The sequence below is a fragment of the Mastigoproctus giganteus genome, chromosome 4, assembly GCF_048544385.1.
Source record: "Mastigoproctus giganteus isolate SK-2022 chromosome 4, ASM4854438v1, whole genome shotgun sequence".
Lineage (NCBI taxonomy): Eukaryota > Metazoa > Arthropoda > Arachnida > Uropygi > Thelyphonidae > Mastigoproctus > Mastigoproctus giganteus.
This window is the reverse complement of record NC_143578.1, coordinates 183,256,873-183,269,517: the sequence shown is the minus strand read 5'-3', so window position 1 is coordinate 183,269,517 and position 12,645 is coordinate 183,256,873. Positions and strand designations below refer to the sequence as shown.

The 12,645-nt window shown below is 37.6% G+C and overlaps 1 protein-coding gene across 1 annotated transcript in view; it reads left to right on the top strand.

The window, feature by feature from the left end:
- Positions 1 to 12,645, top strand: part of LOC150087237 (uncharacterized) — a 32,505-nt gene that overhangs the window by 8,910 nt on the left and 10,950 nt on the right. The window contains exon 2 of the mRNA XM_090371904.1: positions 5,950 to 6,070. Within this exon, the coding sequence (XP_090228030.1) occupies positions 5,950 to 6,070 (121 nt within the window). The remainder of the gene's footprint in view (positions 1 to 5,949; positions 6,071 to 12,645) is intronic.

Here is a 12,645-nt window from a genome sequence, read left to right as displayed (position 1 = left end):
TTTGCGTGTTTCGTGATAAACATGGCAAGAAATAACGAACTAAGTGTTGAAAAAAGAAGTGCTATTATAACTCTGTATAAAGAAAGTTATTCCTTGAGAAGTATTGGCAAAAAACTGTTTTTCATTTAAAGAATACAAACTACTGTTCGACGATTGAAGGAGACTGGCAGTTCAATGGATGAACCACAATCAGGACGACCACGCGTAATAAAGGGAAGCACAAAATAAGACCATAACACTGATTTCTAAACGCAAACGAAGACTTACTGCAGCTGAAATCCGAGCTGTGTTCAATAGGAACAGAGAAACTCCCATGTCTACATCGACCGTAAAACTTAGTTTTAAATAAGCAAGACTTCGTGTGGTGTAGCGGTTCGAAAATCCTTATTAAAACCGGAATATCAATAGAAACGGTTGGCTTGGACAAGAACCATCAACGTTGGACAATTGAAGAGTGGAAAAACGTATTGTGGACGGATAAATCCAAATTTGAAATTTTTAGATCCAAGCGTAGAGTTTGAGAGATCAACTGAATAAAAATGGTTGTTGTTGCTACTGTAGGATTTTAATATCATCATCAGCGACCATATTGTTCCGTGTACACTGTAAATTGCATCTGTTCTGAAGTCGATTTTCCGTTTTTGCTAGACGGAAATTTCGGGAAGAAAAAACCATGCTACCCTCGCCTGGCCCCGACGAACCCAGCCACGTTGTGAAAAGGTCCATAAAAATTCCTCCCGTCGTTATCGAACTCAGGTCTTTCCTACCCAGTTTAAGGATAACGGCGATCCAACCAATTGTGCTACCCACGAGGGCAGAAGGAAAAAAATGGTGCCACATTATTTAGTGCCTACTGTCAAGCATGGTGGCGGATCTATCATGATCTGTGGTTTTCTTCAGTTTTTGTGGAGTGTGTGGCATCGTCTGAATTGAAGAAATTTTAAGAACAAGCTTATAAACATTCTTGAACATAATGCAATATCTTCTGGATTTCGACTTTGTGGAATAAATTATTGTATTACAAGACAATGACCCACAACACAACTCTAGTGCGGCGACTTTCAGGCAACTAAACAGGAGGGCTTATTACAAATTATGGTGTGGCCACTCCAATCGCCTGGCTTATACCCAATAGAGCGTTTGTGGAGTCATCTAAACTGTCAAGTCCGTGAGTTCTGTTCATCTTCACAAAAATTTCCATCTTCACTAAATTCCTACCGTTCTCGGAGTGCCGATTTTCTGCCTCATTTCTTCCTTTTAGAGCTGAATTCTCCTTTCGTCTTCCGCTGATTACATACATTTGAGATGGTTGCTTTCGACACACCAGTGATTTCTTTTGTTTTATCAATTGTGGTCTATAAAACGTGTTCCACTAATAATACCTTTCTGAAAGTCGAAAAGATCACCTGTGTTTCCTAAGACCTGATAAACTAAGAAGCCTCAGGAAAGCATAAAGTATTTATCTGATACCAAGGAATTCGTGATCATATGATGTGATAAATAACATTTGCATGCTGTTTAATTATCTATTGATGCCATTTGCAAAATGTTTCTAAATTTTTGGTCAGTGAGTGTAGAACAATTATATAATATAAAAAGAAATGTTCTTGGGGGACTATCTTCCCTTTCTTCCTCCCCCCATGGATGTACTTATGAATGTATTTAACTTCAAAACGAGCTGAGAATTGTGTAGTGTGTAAAAAAAATTTTATTATTATTTTTGGAAATAGCTGTCTGTGGTATTGGTTCATGTAACTATAAGTCATAGCCTACTACTAGGCTATGACCTACATAGCCTACTACTAGGCTATGACTTATAGTTAGATGACCCAATACCGAAGGCTACAGCTTTCAGTTATATGATAATTATATTGCTAATAAAAATAAATGCACAAGGCATAATATACAACGGACTTGCAATTTACTAAAGAACTATCAGTGTAAATATGCAATACTTGGTTTGTAATAGTAAACTACATTCGTAGTGTAAAGACATCGATTTAACTGTATCTCATATTGTGACTACCTTCACAACGAGTTACCATGTATTGCTGTTTGTTGTTGTTTGTTTGGTTTTTAGGAGCATTAGCAACTAAGGCCATATTGCTCCGGGATATGCGGTGGTCATTCCCTGACCTTTCCGCATTCTCCGTATTTGGTGGTGACGGGCTCGAACTCCGGTCTAATCAAGAAGCGTGTGCTACGCACTGCTGCTCCTTCCCACCTGGCTACGGAGGCGCGCCATGTATTGCACTACCTCGAATAAGTAACGCTTCACCAATGGAGAAGACTATTGTTACTTATTCTCAGTGGATACTACCACCCACACAGAACCGTTTCAATACTTGTTGGCCTATCATCTGTGGGCGAGTAGGTGCCCTTGTCTCGCAATCATGCTAACCCAGTTATGAAGTATTAAGGTTAATAAACAGATAATAATAATAATAATAATAATAATAATAATAATAAAAGTACTGTATAACTCCACAATATGAGAGCGCCAAAAGGTGTACTTAGTAATATTACTAATAAAAATAAATGCACAATAGCCTTCTCCATTGGTGAAGCGTTACTTATTCGAGGTAGTGCAATGCATGGATCCCGTTGTGAAGGTAGTCACAATATGAGGTATAATTAAATCGATGGCATTCACATTGGTACTGTAGTTTACTATTACGAACGAAGTACAGTATCGAGTATTTACACTGATAGTTCTTTAGTAAATGACCATTATATATATTGCATTATGGATATGACTTTTTTTGTGTATAGTGTTTCTGGCCAGATAAAATAAAATGATAAATATTCATAAATGGCTAAGTTAGAAGTCTTTGTTTTCTAGAAATAAGATGTACCGCACATACGATTACGCATTTTAACAAATATATGTGTTTGTCGTATCTACGTTTCTCAACGGTAGAGGGCGGTAGTGACAAGAGCGGCTGACTTGATTAAGTATTATGGTTGAATTTAAACTTTTGACGTTATCAAAAGTAACTGTATATTTAATGTAAAAATTCTATAATCGATTTTTTTGTAGTTCTTACAGTTGCAACTAGAATAGTTGCATTTCTTTCAAAAATGTGTTTTACAATGTTAAACAGAGTACAGTACTAAAATATGTGGATATGTTACTCCGTGATAAGTGCAAAGCTTCATTTTAGTTCGTAGTAAATCACCGAAGTAGGTAAAATGGTATCGTTTTTGTTACCTCTCATATTGTGAATGCCTTCACTACGAGTTGCCTGATATTGCACTACCTCGAATAAGCGACGCTTCGCCAATAGAGAAGACTAACGTTACTTATTATCGGCCGATACCACAACCCAGACATCACCGTTTCGAAGCTTGTTGGCCTCCCATCGGTGGGCGGTTAGGTAACCCAGTGTTACCATGACAGACAACCGAGTTCTGAATTTAACTCCACAAATAAGTAATGCTAGTCTTCTCCACTGGCGGAGCGTTGATTATTCGAGATAATGCAATATCAGGAAAATCTTTGTGAAGACATTCACAATATGAAATGTAACAAAAATTGTACCATTTCGCATACTTCAGTGATTTACTACGAATTAAAACGATGATTTGCAGTAACTTGTTCGTCTAATAAATTTCCCGCAGTCTGAGGCTTTCAGCTCTAAATCCTTTAGGTTTAAGCTGTTTCTAAGAATGAAAGATTTCTTTTGTGTCGGTTCATTTTCAAAACAATCATTAACATCCAGTACTATTTACTAGTGGGCTAAATCCTTCCCTAAAGATTTCTTTGCTGCAACTTTCTCAGCTTGGAAAAAAGATATTATATGTGTGGTACTTTTGAGTGTGGTCTTTAAAAATTAGGTAAATTTTGTACTTCTTGTTATGTATAATTTTTGTTGAATAAACTAACACTATAATTTGAGCATGTACTTTTTTTTTTGTTTTTTTATGAAACCCCGAAACACAAAAGGTATCAACACCTATAGTACTTAGTACCATGCATGAGTTGATGCGGGTGGGATGCCGGAAGCTGTGCTCTGGAGACTGAACATGAGTTTTAACTCTTGAAGCCTCCAGTAAGCAAAGTGGTGGTAATTCACTGGTTGATGAGAATTGTCTACCACCTTGTATAACATTAGCCTTGAAGAATCCCACTATGCATGATTGTAATGCATATATAGTTCATTCAGTTCTTTTATCCAGTACTTTAAATTTAAATAAACCTTCTAGATTACCAATATTAGGGGACAGTGTTTGTTCTTTCAATAGCTAATTACTCAGGTGAGATTTTTTTATCATGTTTGACACAGACACTCTAATCAACCTTATATGTTATATTCTGCTTCAGACTTTTACAATTGAATATATATATATATAAGTTAAGAGGTATAAGTAAAAGAATGAATGAAATCACAGTATATATTAGAAAATATATATTATTTCTCATAAATTATTAGATTTATGAATGCATAGTGAAAAACTATATTCTTCTAATAATACTTTTTCTCCTCAAAATTTTAGTCCCCTTTTTTTGCTGCTTTGTGCATTATTTACTTCCTTTCCAATTCTGGGCCGTTTTTGTCATGAATTTAACTACACCCTTTCAATGTTTTTCTCTCTCCTTTTTTTGGTGCTTGAGGTTTCTGTTGTCTTCATCTTTTATGCCCCAGTAGTGAGCTATTTTACTACTTTCCTTTCTTTTATTTTTCTTTTTTCTTTTTCTTTTTTTTTTTTGTTCCTCTGCTGAGTCAGCTGTAAACTGCATGCCTACTGATACCTATTGTATTCTTCCCCATATATATTCCTTTTGGCCTTAAACTCATAAATTCACTGATTTCTTAATCCTTTGTTTTATCATTATTTCCTGTCATGTGCTTTGTGTTGGAAACAGACTTTATATTCTCGTATTTTCATGCAGCCTTGGTGGTTGACTCTATATAATGATACTAAGTTGTGTTCTGTGACAGCATCCTTATCTATTTTTATTTGTATAATTTTTATATGTATATGTTATACATAAATTTTTTTTATATATATTTGTTCCTTTACTCTTTTTCTTTATCTCTTCACTCATATATATATATATATATATATATATATATACAAATAATCTATAAATATTTTTTCTGCAGTGATTACATTAGTAAGCAATCATTTATTTTACAAACAATGTATATAGGATCAGCAAATAGGTAAATAAATTAAACTAAATCAACAGTAAACCATTGCATTGCATGATGGCCATTTCCAGTATTTATTCAATCAGCAGTAATGGTTTGGATGGTGGCCATGAAAGTTGAAATCTGCTAAGGGGTATAACATCTTACCCGCTGAAGCAGCTCAGATGGTAATGCACCATTGAGCCCGTACCTGGCTGTTGCCACAGGTTAGCCTGATTCTCATGCAGCATTGAGTAGGCAGGTCACAGCAGTGTGTGGAAGGTGATGTGCATAAGCCTTCCTCTAGCCACTGCTGGTGCTGATCTTGGCAGTAGTAGCAAATAGTCGAGTGAGGACCTTCAGGACTCATGTGAACAGCAGAGCATGAATCAGTTGTTCCCATATGCATTGTAATAATTTTGAAAAATAAATTTGACAACCATCTTCCACTAAGGCACAGCCACCCAAAGTATTTTTGCTCACATCACCCACATTTCAGTTCGGCTTATAACCAGTAAGTGTTTGCTGGTTTCTTATGCATTGTTTACTTAATTTTTTTTATGTATGTATGATTGCAGCAATAAGATTGCATGGAAGAAGGGTTAAGTTACATTACTAAGACAATGACCAGATGCCACTGCATTGCATGATTTCAATAGGTCCTAAAACTAGTATTTTGTATTCAGCATTAATGAAATTTCATTACACATTATGAATATGAATATTGAAGAAAAACTTTTCTTTATATCCTTCTCGCTTATAAAACTGACTCCAATTTTTTGTTATTGGTTTAAAATGTTTTTATTCTCTTTAGGACATTTCAAATCTTAAATGAAACCTTTCCCAGTGCCTTGAAGATAGTTTCAGATGGCGCAGCTATAAAGAAACCAGTTGTGCAAGAAAATACTTCAGTGGAAACTATACTATATGTAACAGTAAGTAGACAGAACATTATGACAAATAGTGCTTAGTTTGTCAAATTAAATATTTATCAGATTGTCACAGTTTTATACATTCTTTTCTTCATTTTCCAAAATTAAAAAACAGAAATAAGAAGTTAAACAACATTTTGCACATCACCTGCTCATTCCCTCTAATAATTTATCTAATTCTTTCTTAAATTTTTTAAACTACCCACAACGACAATACCAGATGGGAATTTGTTACAACAATCAACAACCCCCTGGCTGAAAGCAATTTCCACACATCTCCTGGAACCATCCTTCCTCACTTTAAACTCATGCTGCATTATGTGTGTATTCTGACCAAGAGGGGTCCATCAGCATTGCAATTACTCAATCCATTCAAAGCCTTAAACACTTCAATCGGATCTTGCAGGTGTATAATCTCCAGATGATACTAGGCTGATAAACTGAATGAGCACTTTATATCTACATTCACACATGAGGAGTTATTCAATGAGGGGAGTGCCCAAAGTTTATCAAATGCTAGCAGGGAGCTAAGTGATTTTGTAATAACTGAAAGCAAAGCAGAGGAGAAATTGTTGAAGTTAAACATAAGGAAGGCACCTGGGCTGGACGGGATCTATCCAGTCATATTAAAGGAGGCAGCAAAGGAAGTAAACAAACCCTTAGCTATAATTATGAGAGCTCCTTTGGACTCAGGGGAGGTCCCCACGGACTGGAGGTGTGTAAATGTATCACCAATTCACAAAGAGGGATTCAAAAGGTGACACAAGTAGTAGTAGTAGTAGTGGTGGCATGTGATGCAAGAAAGCAAGTGTATGAGCTTATGCAGCATCAACCAAAAAAAAAAAAATCACACCATTCCCTCCAAATGCCTGTCCAGTTCCTCCTTAAATTTATTCAACCTATCAACTTCTACGACAGATGGAAGTTTTTGTTCCAGCAATTAACCACCTGCTGGCTAAAAGCAAATTTCCGCACATCTATTCTACCTCTGTCTTTTCTTAATCTGAACAAGTGAAAGGATCCCATCAGAATTCAGTGCGCTGAACCCATTCAAGGCCTTATACACCTCAATCAGATCACCGCGCAGGTGCCTAGTCTCCAGCCACTGCAATTTGCAGAACTTAAGCCTCTCTTGATAAGAGGATCCCTTCATTCCCCTCACCAATCTTGTTGCCCTTCTCTGTACACACTCAAGTAAATCTACATCCTTCCTAAAATGAGGCCTCCAGACCTGTACGCAGTACTCAAGGCGTGGCCTGACCATTGCCTTATACAGAGGGATAATCACCTCCTTTTCCCTGCTAGCAAAATTCCTATATATCATTGACAAAACCCCATGACCTGCCCTGGCAGCCTGTCTGCATTGCTCAGAAAACTTCATATCTGCCTGCACAATTACTCCCAGGTCTTTTTCATTTTCTACCACCTTACGTGTAGTACCACACAGTTGGTACGTTTCTCTGGGGTTACTTCTACCCATATGCAGTACTTTGCATTTGTCAAGGTTAAACTTCAGTTGCCACTTCTTAGCCCATCTGCCCAAATTATCTAGATCCTGTTGCAGTAGCACACTGCCATTACTGTCATTAACAACCCTGCCAACCTTTGTATATCTTCAAACTTCGACATTAAGCCTGATATAGCTTCATCAATATCATTGATAAATATACAAAACAACAGTGGACCTAACACCGAACCCTGTGGAACCCCACTAATAACATTAGTCCAAGAAGAGCAGCACCCATTGCTTACCACCCTCTGTCTTCTCCCACTTAACCATCCTTTTATCCATTGTAGCAACTTACCCTTAATACTATTCTGCTCCAATTTGTACAATAGTCTTCCATGCGCAACAGTGTCAAAAGCTTTCCTGAAATCCAAATATGTGATATCAATATTATTTTTTGCATCCAGTTCCTTTGTAACCACATCATAATATCCTATCAAATTTGTCAGACAAGACTTTCCCTTAACAAACCCATGCTGTGTCTGAATTATTGCTGCAGTCTTGTCTAGATGATCCTGCAATGCATCTTTCACCAGTGACTCCATTATTTTACCAGGAACAGAAGTTAAACTAACTTGTCTGTAATTACTCGTGTCACCCTTCGATCCCCCTTTGTGAATTGGGGATACATTTACACATCTCCAGTCCGTGGGAACCCCTGAGTCCAAGGACGCTCTCATAATTATGGCTAAGGGTTTGCTTAGTTGCTTTGCCGCCTCCTTTAATATAACTGGATAGATCCCATCCACCCCGGGTGCTTTTCTTACGTTTAACCTCAACAATTTCTCTTCCACTTTGCTCTCAGTTATTACAAAATCATTAAGTATCCTGCTACAATTTGTAACTTCAGACCTGTTAGTTTAACTTGTGTTCTGGGGAAAATAATGGAATCACGGGTTAAACAAGCATTGCAGGATCATCTGGACAAGACTGCAGTAATAGTTAAGACACAGCATAGGTTTGTTAAAGAGGGAGGTCTTGTCTTACCAAATTGATTGGATACTATGATGTGGTCACAAAGGAACTGAATGCCAAAAATAATTTTGATATCATATACTTGGATTTCAGGAAAGCTTTTGATACTGTTGCACATGGAAGACTGCTGTACAAATTGGAGAAGTATGGCATTAAGGGTAAGTTGCTACAATGGATAAAGGGATGGTTGAATGGGAGACGACAGAGAGTGGTAATCAGTGGACACTGCTCTTCGTGGACAAATGTTATTAGTGGAGTTCCCCAGGGTTCGGTGTTGGGCCCATTGTTGTTTTGTATATTTATCAATGATATTGATGAAGGTATATCAGGTTTAATGTCCAAGTTTGCAGATGATACTAAAGTGGGCAGGGTTGTTATTGACAGTATGCTACTCCAACTGGATATAGATAAGTTGGGAAAATGGGCTGAGAAGTGGCAACTGAAGTTTAACATTGACAAATGCAAAGTACTGCATATGGGTAGCAATAACCGAAGAGAAATGTACAAACTGTGTGGTACTACACTCACGGAAGTAGGAAGTGAAAAAGACCTGGGGGTATTGTGCAGTCAAATATGAAGTTCGCTGAGCAGTTCAGATGGGCTGCCAGGGCAGGTCATGGAGTTGTATCAATAATATATAGGAATTTTGCTAGCAGGGACAGGGAGTTGATTATCCCATTATACAAGGCAATGGTCAGATACCTAGAGTACCGTGTATAGGTCTCATTTTAGGAAGAATGTAGAGTTGCTAGAACATGTACAAAGAAGGGCAACAAGATTGGTGAGGGGAACAAAGGGGTGCTCTTACCAAGAAAGGCTTAAGTTCTGAAAATTGCAGTGCCTGGAGAGTAGGCAACTGCGAGTTTATCTGATTGAGGTGTATAAGGCCTTGAATGGGTTGAACAAGCTGAATGCTGATGGGATTCTTCCTTTTGTTCAGACTAAAAACCTGACAGGGCACAGTTTCAAATTGAGGAAAGATAGTTGTAGAATAGATGTGCAGAAATTTGCCTTTAGTCAGCCAGCGCATAGTTGATTGGTGTGAACAGGCTTCCATCTTTTGTTGGGGAAGCTAATAGCCTAAATAAATTTAAGGCTGAGCTGGACATGCATTTGGAACGAATGGAGAAGTGAAATGGGAGGGGTTTTTTTTTTTTTTTTGGCTGATGCTGCATAAGCTTGCTTTCTTGCATCATATGCCTCTACTAATGCTAATGCTATATGAAACAATTTCAAGGAAACAACTATAGTATGGAAGAACAGGAAAGAACAGAAGAACTGTGGAAAGAATAGTAAATGAATCCAAGAACAAAGAATCAGTTGACATTATATGCAATGTTAGTGTAGTTAATAATCCAACTATGAAGTGATGAAATTTGCTTTTAGCCAGCAGAGGGCGCTGACTCTCTTTAAAAATTACAGCTTTGAATTACAGGCTCCGAAAAGGCATTGGTCTTTGCCATTTTATTTACCTAATTGTTATTTCATATTAAACTTTATAAGTTGCCATATAGTTCTAGATAAGCTTTTTATTTTTAATTTAGATAAGAGTTTTTGCAGATTACTACTTAATATGTGTAAAACTGTTGTTTTGTTCGAATCTTGCAACCATTGTTTTTGTATAGAATGGTAGGGAATTAAAATTTTTAATTGTGGTAACTAGGTAGCTCTAATGTAAAATTATATAGTGTAATTCGCATCCCTGCATTTAGGATTCTATTAGATAGTGTTAATAAGATCAATAAATTTAATTAAATAATTATCAATACTAGTTTAAAATATCATGCCCCAGACTAGAGCAGAAAAGCAACAGGCACAAAGTGGCAGGAATGCTGTGACTCGGGGGAGAACTGAGGGGCCGATTCTCCAATGCATCACAGCCTAAAAATATGTGCAACTAGTGAAATGTTTGCCAAACTCTCTGGAACGGAACATGATCTAGCCAAGGAGGATGTCTTTGTGTGTGCCAGGTGCAGAGGTGTAGAAATTAGGCATCAACTCAGTATTCTGATGGGCATCTATGAGAGCTTGAGGTGTAGGGTAGATGCCCTTGAAGAAATTAATATGAGGGGCCCGTCAAGCTCTCAGTTGCCCAACTCAATGCCAGAGCTCAATCCTGGGCATCAGGCAACACAGTGGCAATCTCCAAGGCAGAATGCACTGGTCCCACATAAGTTAGTTATCGTCGGTGACTATATTGTCAGGGAAACGGGGAATATATTGTGTAAAAAGGATAGATGGAATAGGACCAGGGTATGTCTGCCAGGGGTAAAAGTTGATGACGTTGTAAAGCATATATCATCTTTTAAGGGCACAAAGGATGATATTGTTGTACACGTTGGTACCAATGACATTAAGAGTAGGAGATCTCCAATTTACTTAACAAGTACAGGTCAATGTTGCAAAAAAGTCGTGAGTTAGGGTTAAATTTGAAAGTGTCTGCAATTCTACCCAGACACGATAGGAGGAAGTACATGATGAGAGCTTTGTCGATCAATTCGGCCCTGGAGGAAATGCGCAAGGCTCAAGGGGTAGAATTTTTTTCAGCCTGGTCTGTGCTTGTTATCAGGAGAGACTGCTTCTACAGGGATGGGATACACTTAAATAGAAAGGGTGCAAGAATATTTGCTGATGCTATCGAGGCAGTGTTAGGTGGGTCAGAAAACTGCTTACTTAGGGGGGGATTCACAGACTAAAAGATTAAAAGTAGCCACAGGCAGAGGTGTAGGTGATTCTTGCACTACTGCTATTAGAATAAGCAGCGGCCTGGAGCGAGGAATGTTGGGGGTTTCAGGGACTAATGGCAGTCATCATGAAACAGATGGGTATATGGGATGTGTTAGGGTAACCAATAATAAGAATAGGTACTTGTATACTTGCATGTATACCAATGCTAGAAGTATAGTAAATAAATTTGATGAATTTGAAGTGTTGGTCAAGACATCGAAGGTGGATATTGTTGGAATAGCAGAGACATGGTGTCACACAGATATAAGGAATGCAGAATTGGAATTTGGGGAATACAATGTATACAGAAAGGATAGACAGGATAGGAAAGGAGGAGGTGTTATGCTGTTAATTAAGAAAAACATAAAATCGAAAGAAGTGCATCCAGTTAATATAGACGAACAGTTCACTGTTGTGTCAGTTTGGTGTGACATGAGCACTGCGAAAGCAAAAATAATAGGAGTGTGTTATAGGCCTAATGACTCAAATGAGTACAAGGAACAATTGTACAGAGAAATAGAGTGGGCAAGTAAATCAGCATGTCTTATAATGGGAGATTTTAACTTCCCAGGTATAGACTGGAACTTATGCTTTGGTCACTCGCACACTAGTAAGACTCTTGTGGATTTATTGGATGATTGTTTTCTGCAGCAGCATGTTCGAGAGGCAACCAGAGAGGGTAATACTCTTGATTTTGTTATCAGCAGTGATCATTTGTGTATTAAGAATTTGCAGATAAAGGAACCAATAGGTGGCAGTGATCACAGTGTACTGATGTGGGATTTACTTAAAGATATAATTACCATCAGGGGTAAAGGAAGGGGTTTTTGCTTCCGTAAAGGTGACTACAGTGGTCTCAGAGACAGTTTTTAAATTCTTTACAGTGGAACCAACTGATGATGTTACCAACGGCAAATTCTAATTCGGAAGTATTCAAGGAATTTATAGTGGAAGCTACTAAATGTTTCATACCTATTAAGAAATATTGTTCAAGGTTTAAGCCTAAATAGTTGTCAAATGGACTAATGAGACTCGTGGCGGAGAAGAAAATTGCATGGGATGCATATAAATTATCAGGCAACACAGAAGCCTATGTTATATATATAAACTAGTCTGTAATCAAGTCACAAAGGAGGTTAGGCAGGCGAAGGCAGATTGCGCGAAATCTTTGGCAAAGGATGCTAAGAAAAACAGCAAGGATTTCTTTACTTATATAAACTCTAAAAGGAAGGGGATGAATCTGATTAGTCCACTTGATATCTTTGGTTTGACTGTTGATGATCCTGCTAAGATAGCAAACAAACTGAATGAGTATTTTGCATCTACATTCACACATGAAGAGTTATTAAGGTTTGAAAATGCCACAAGG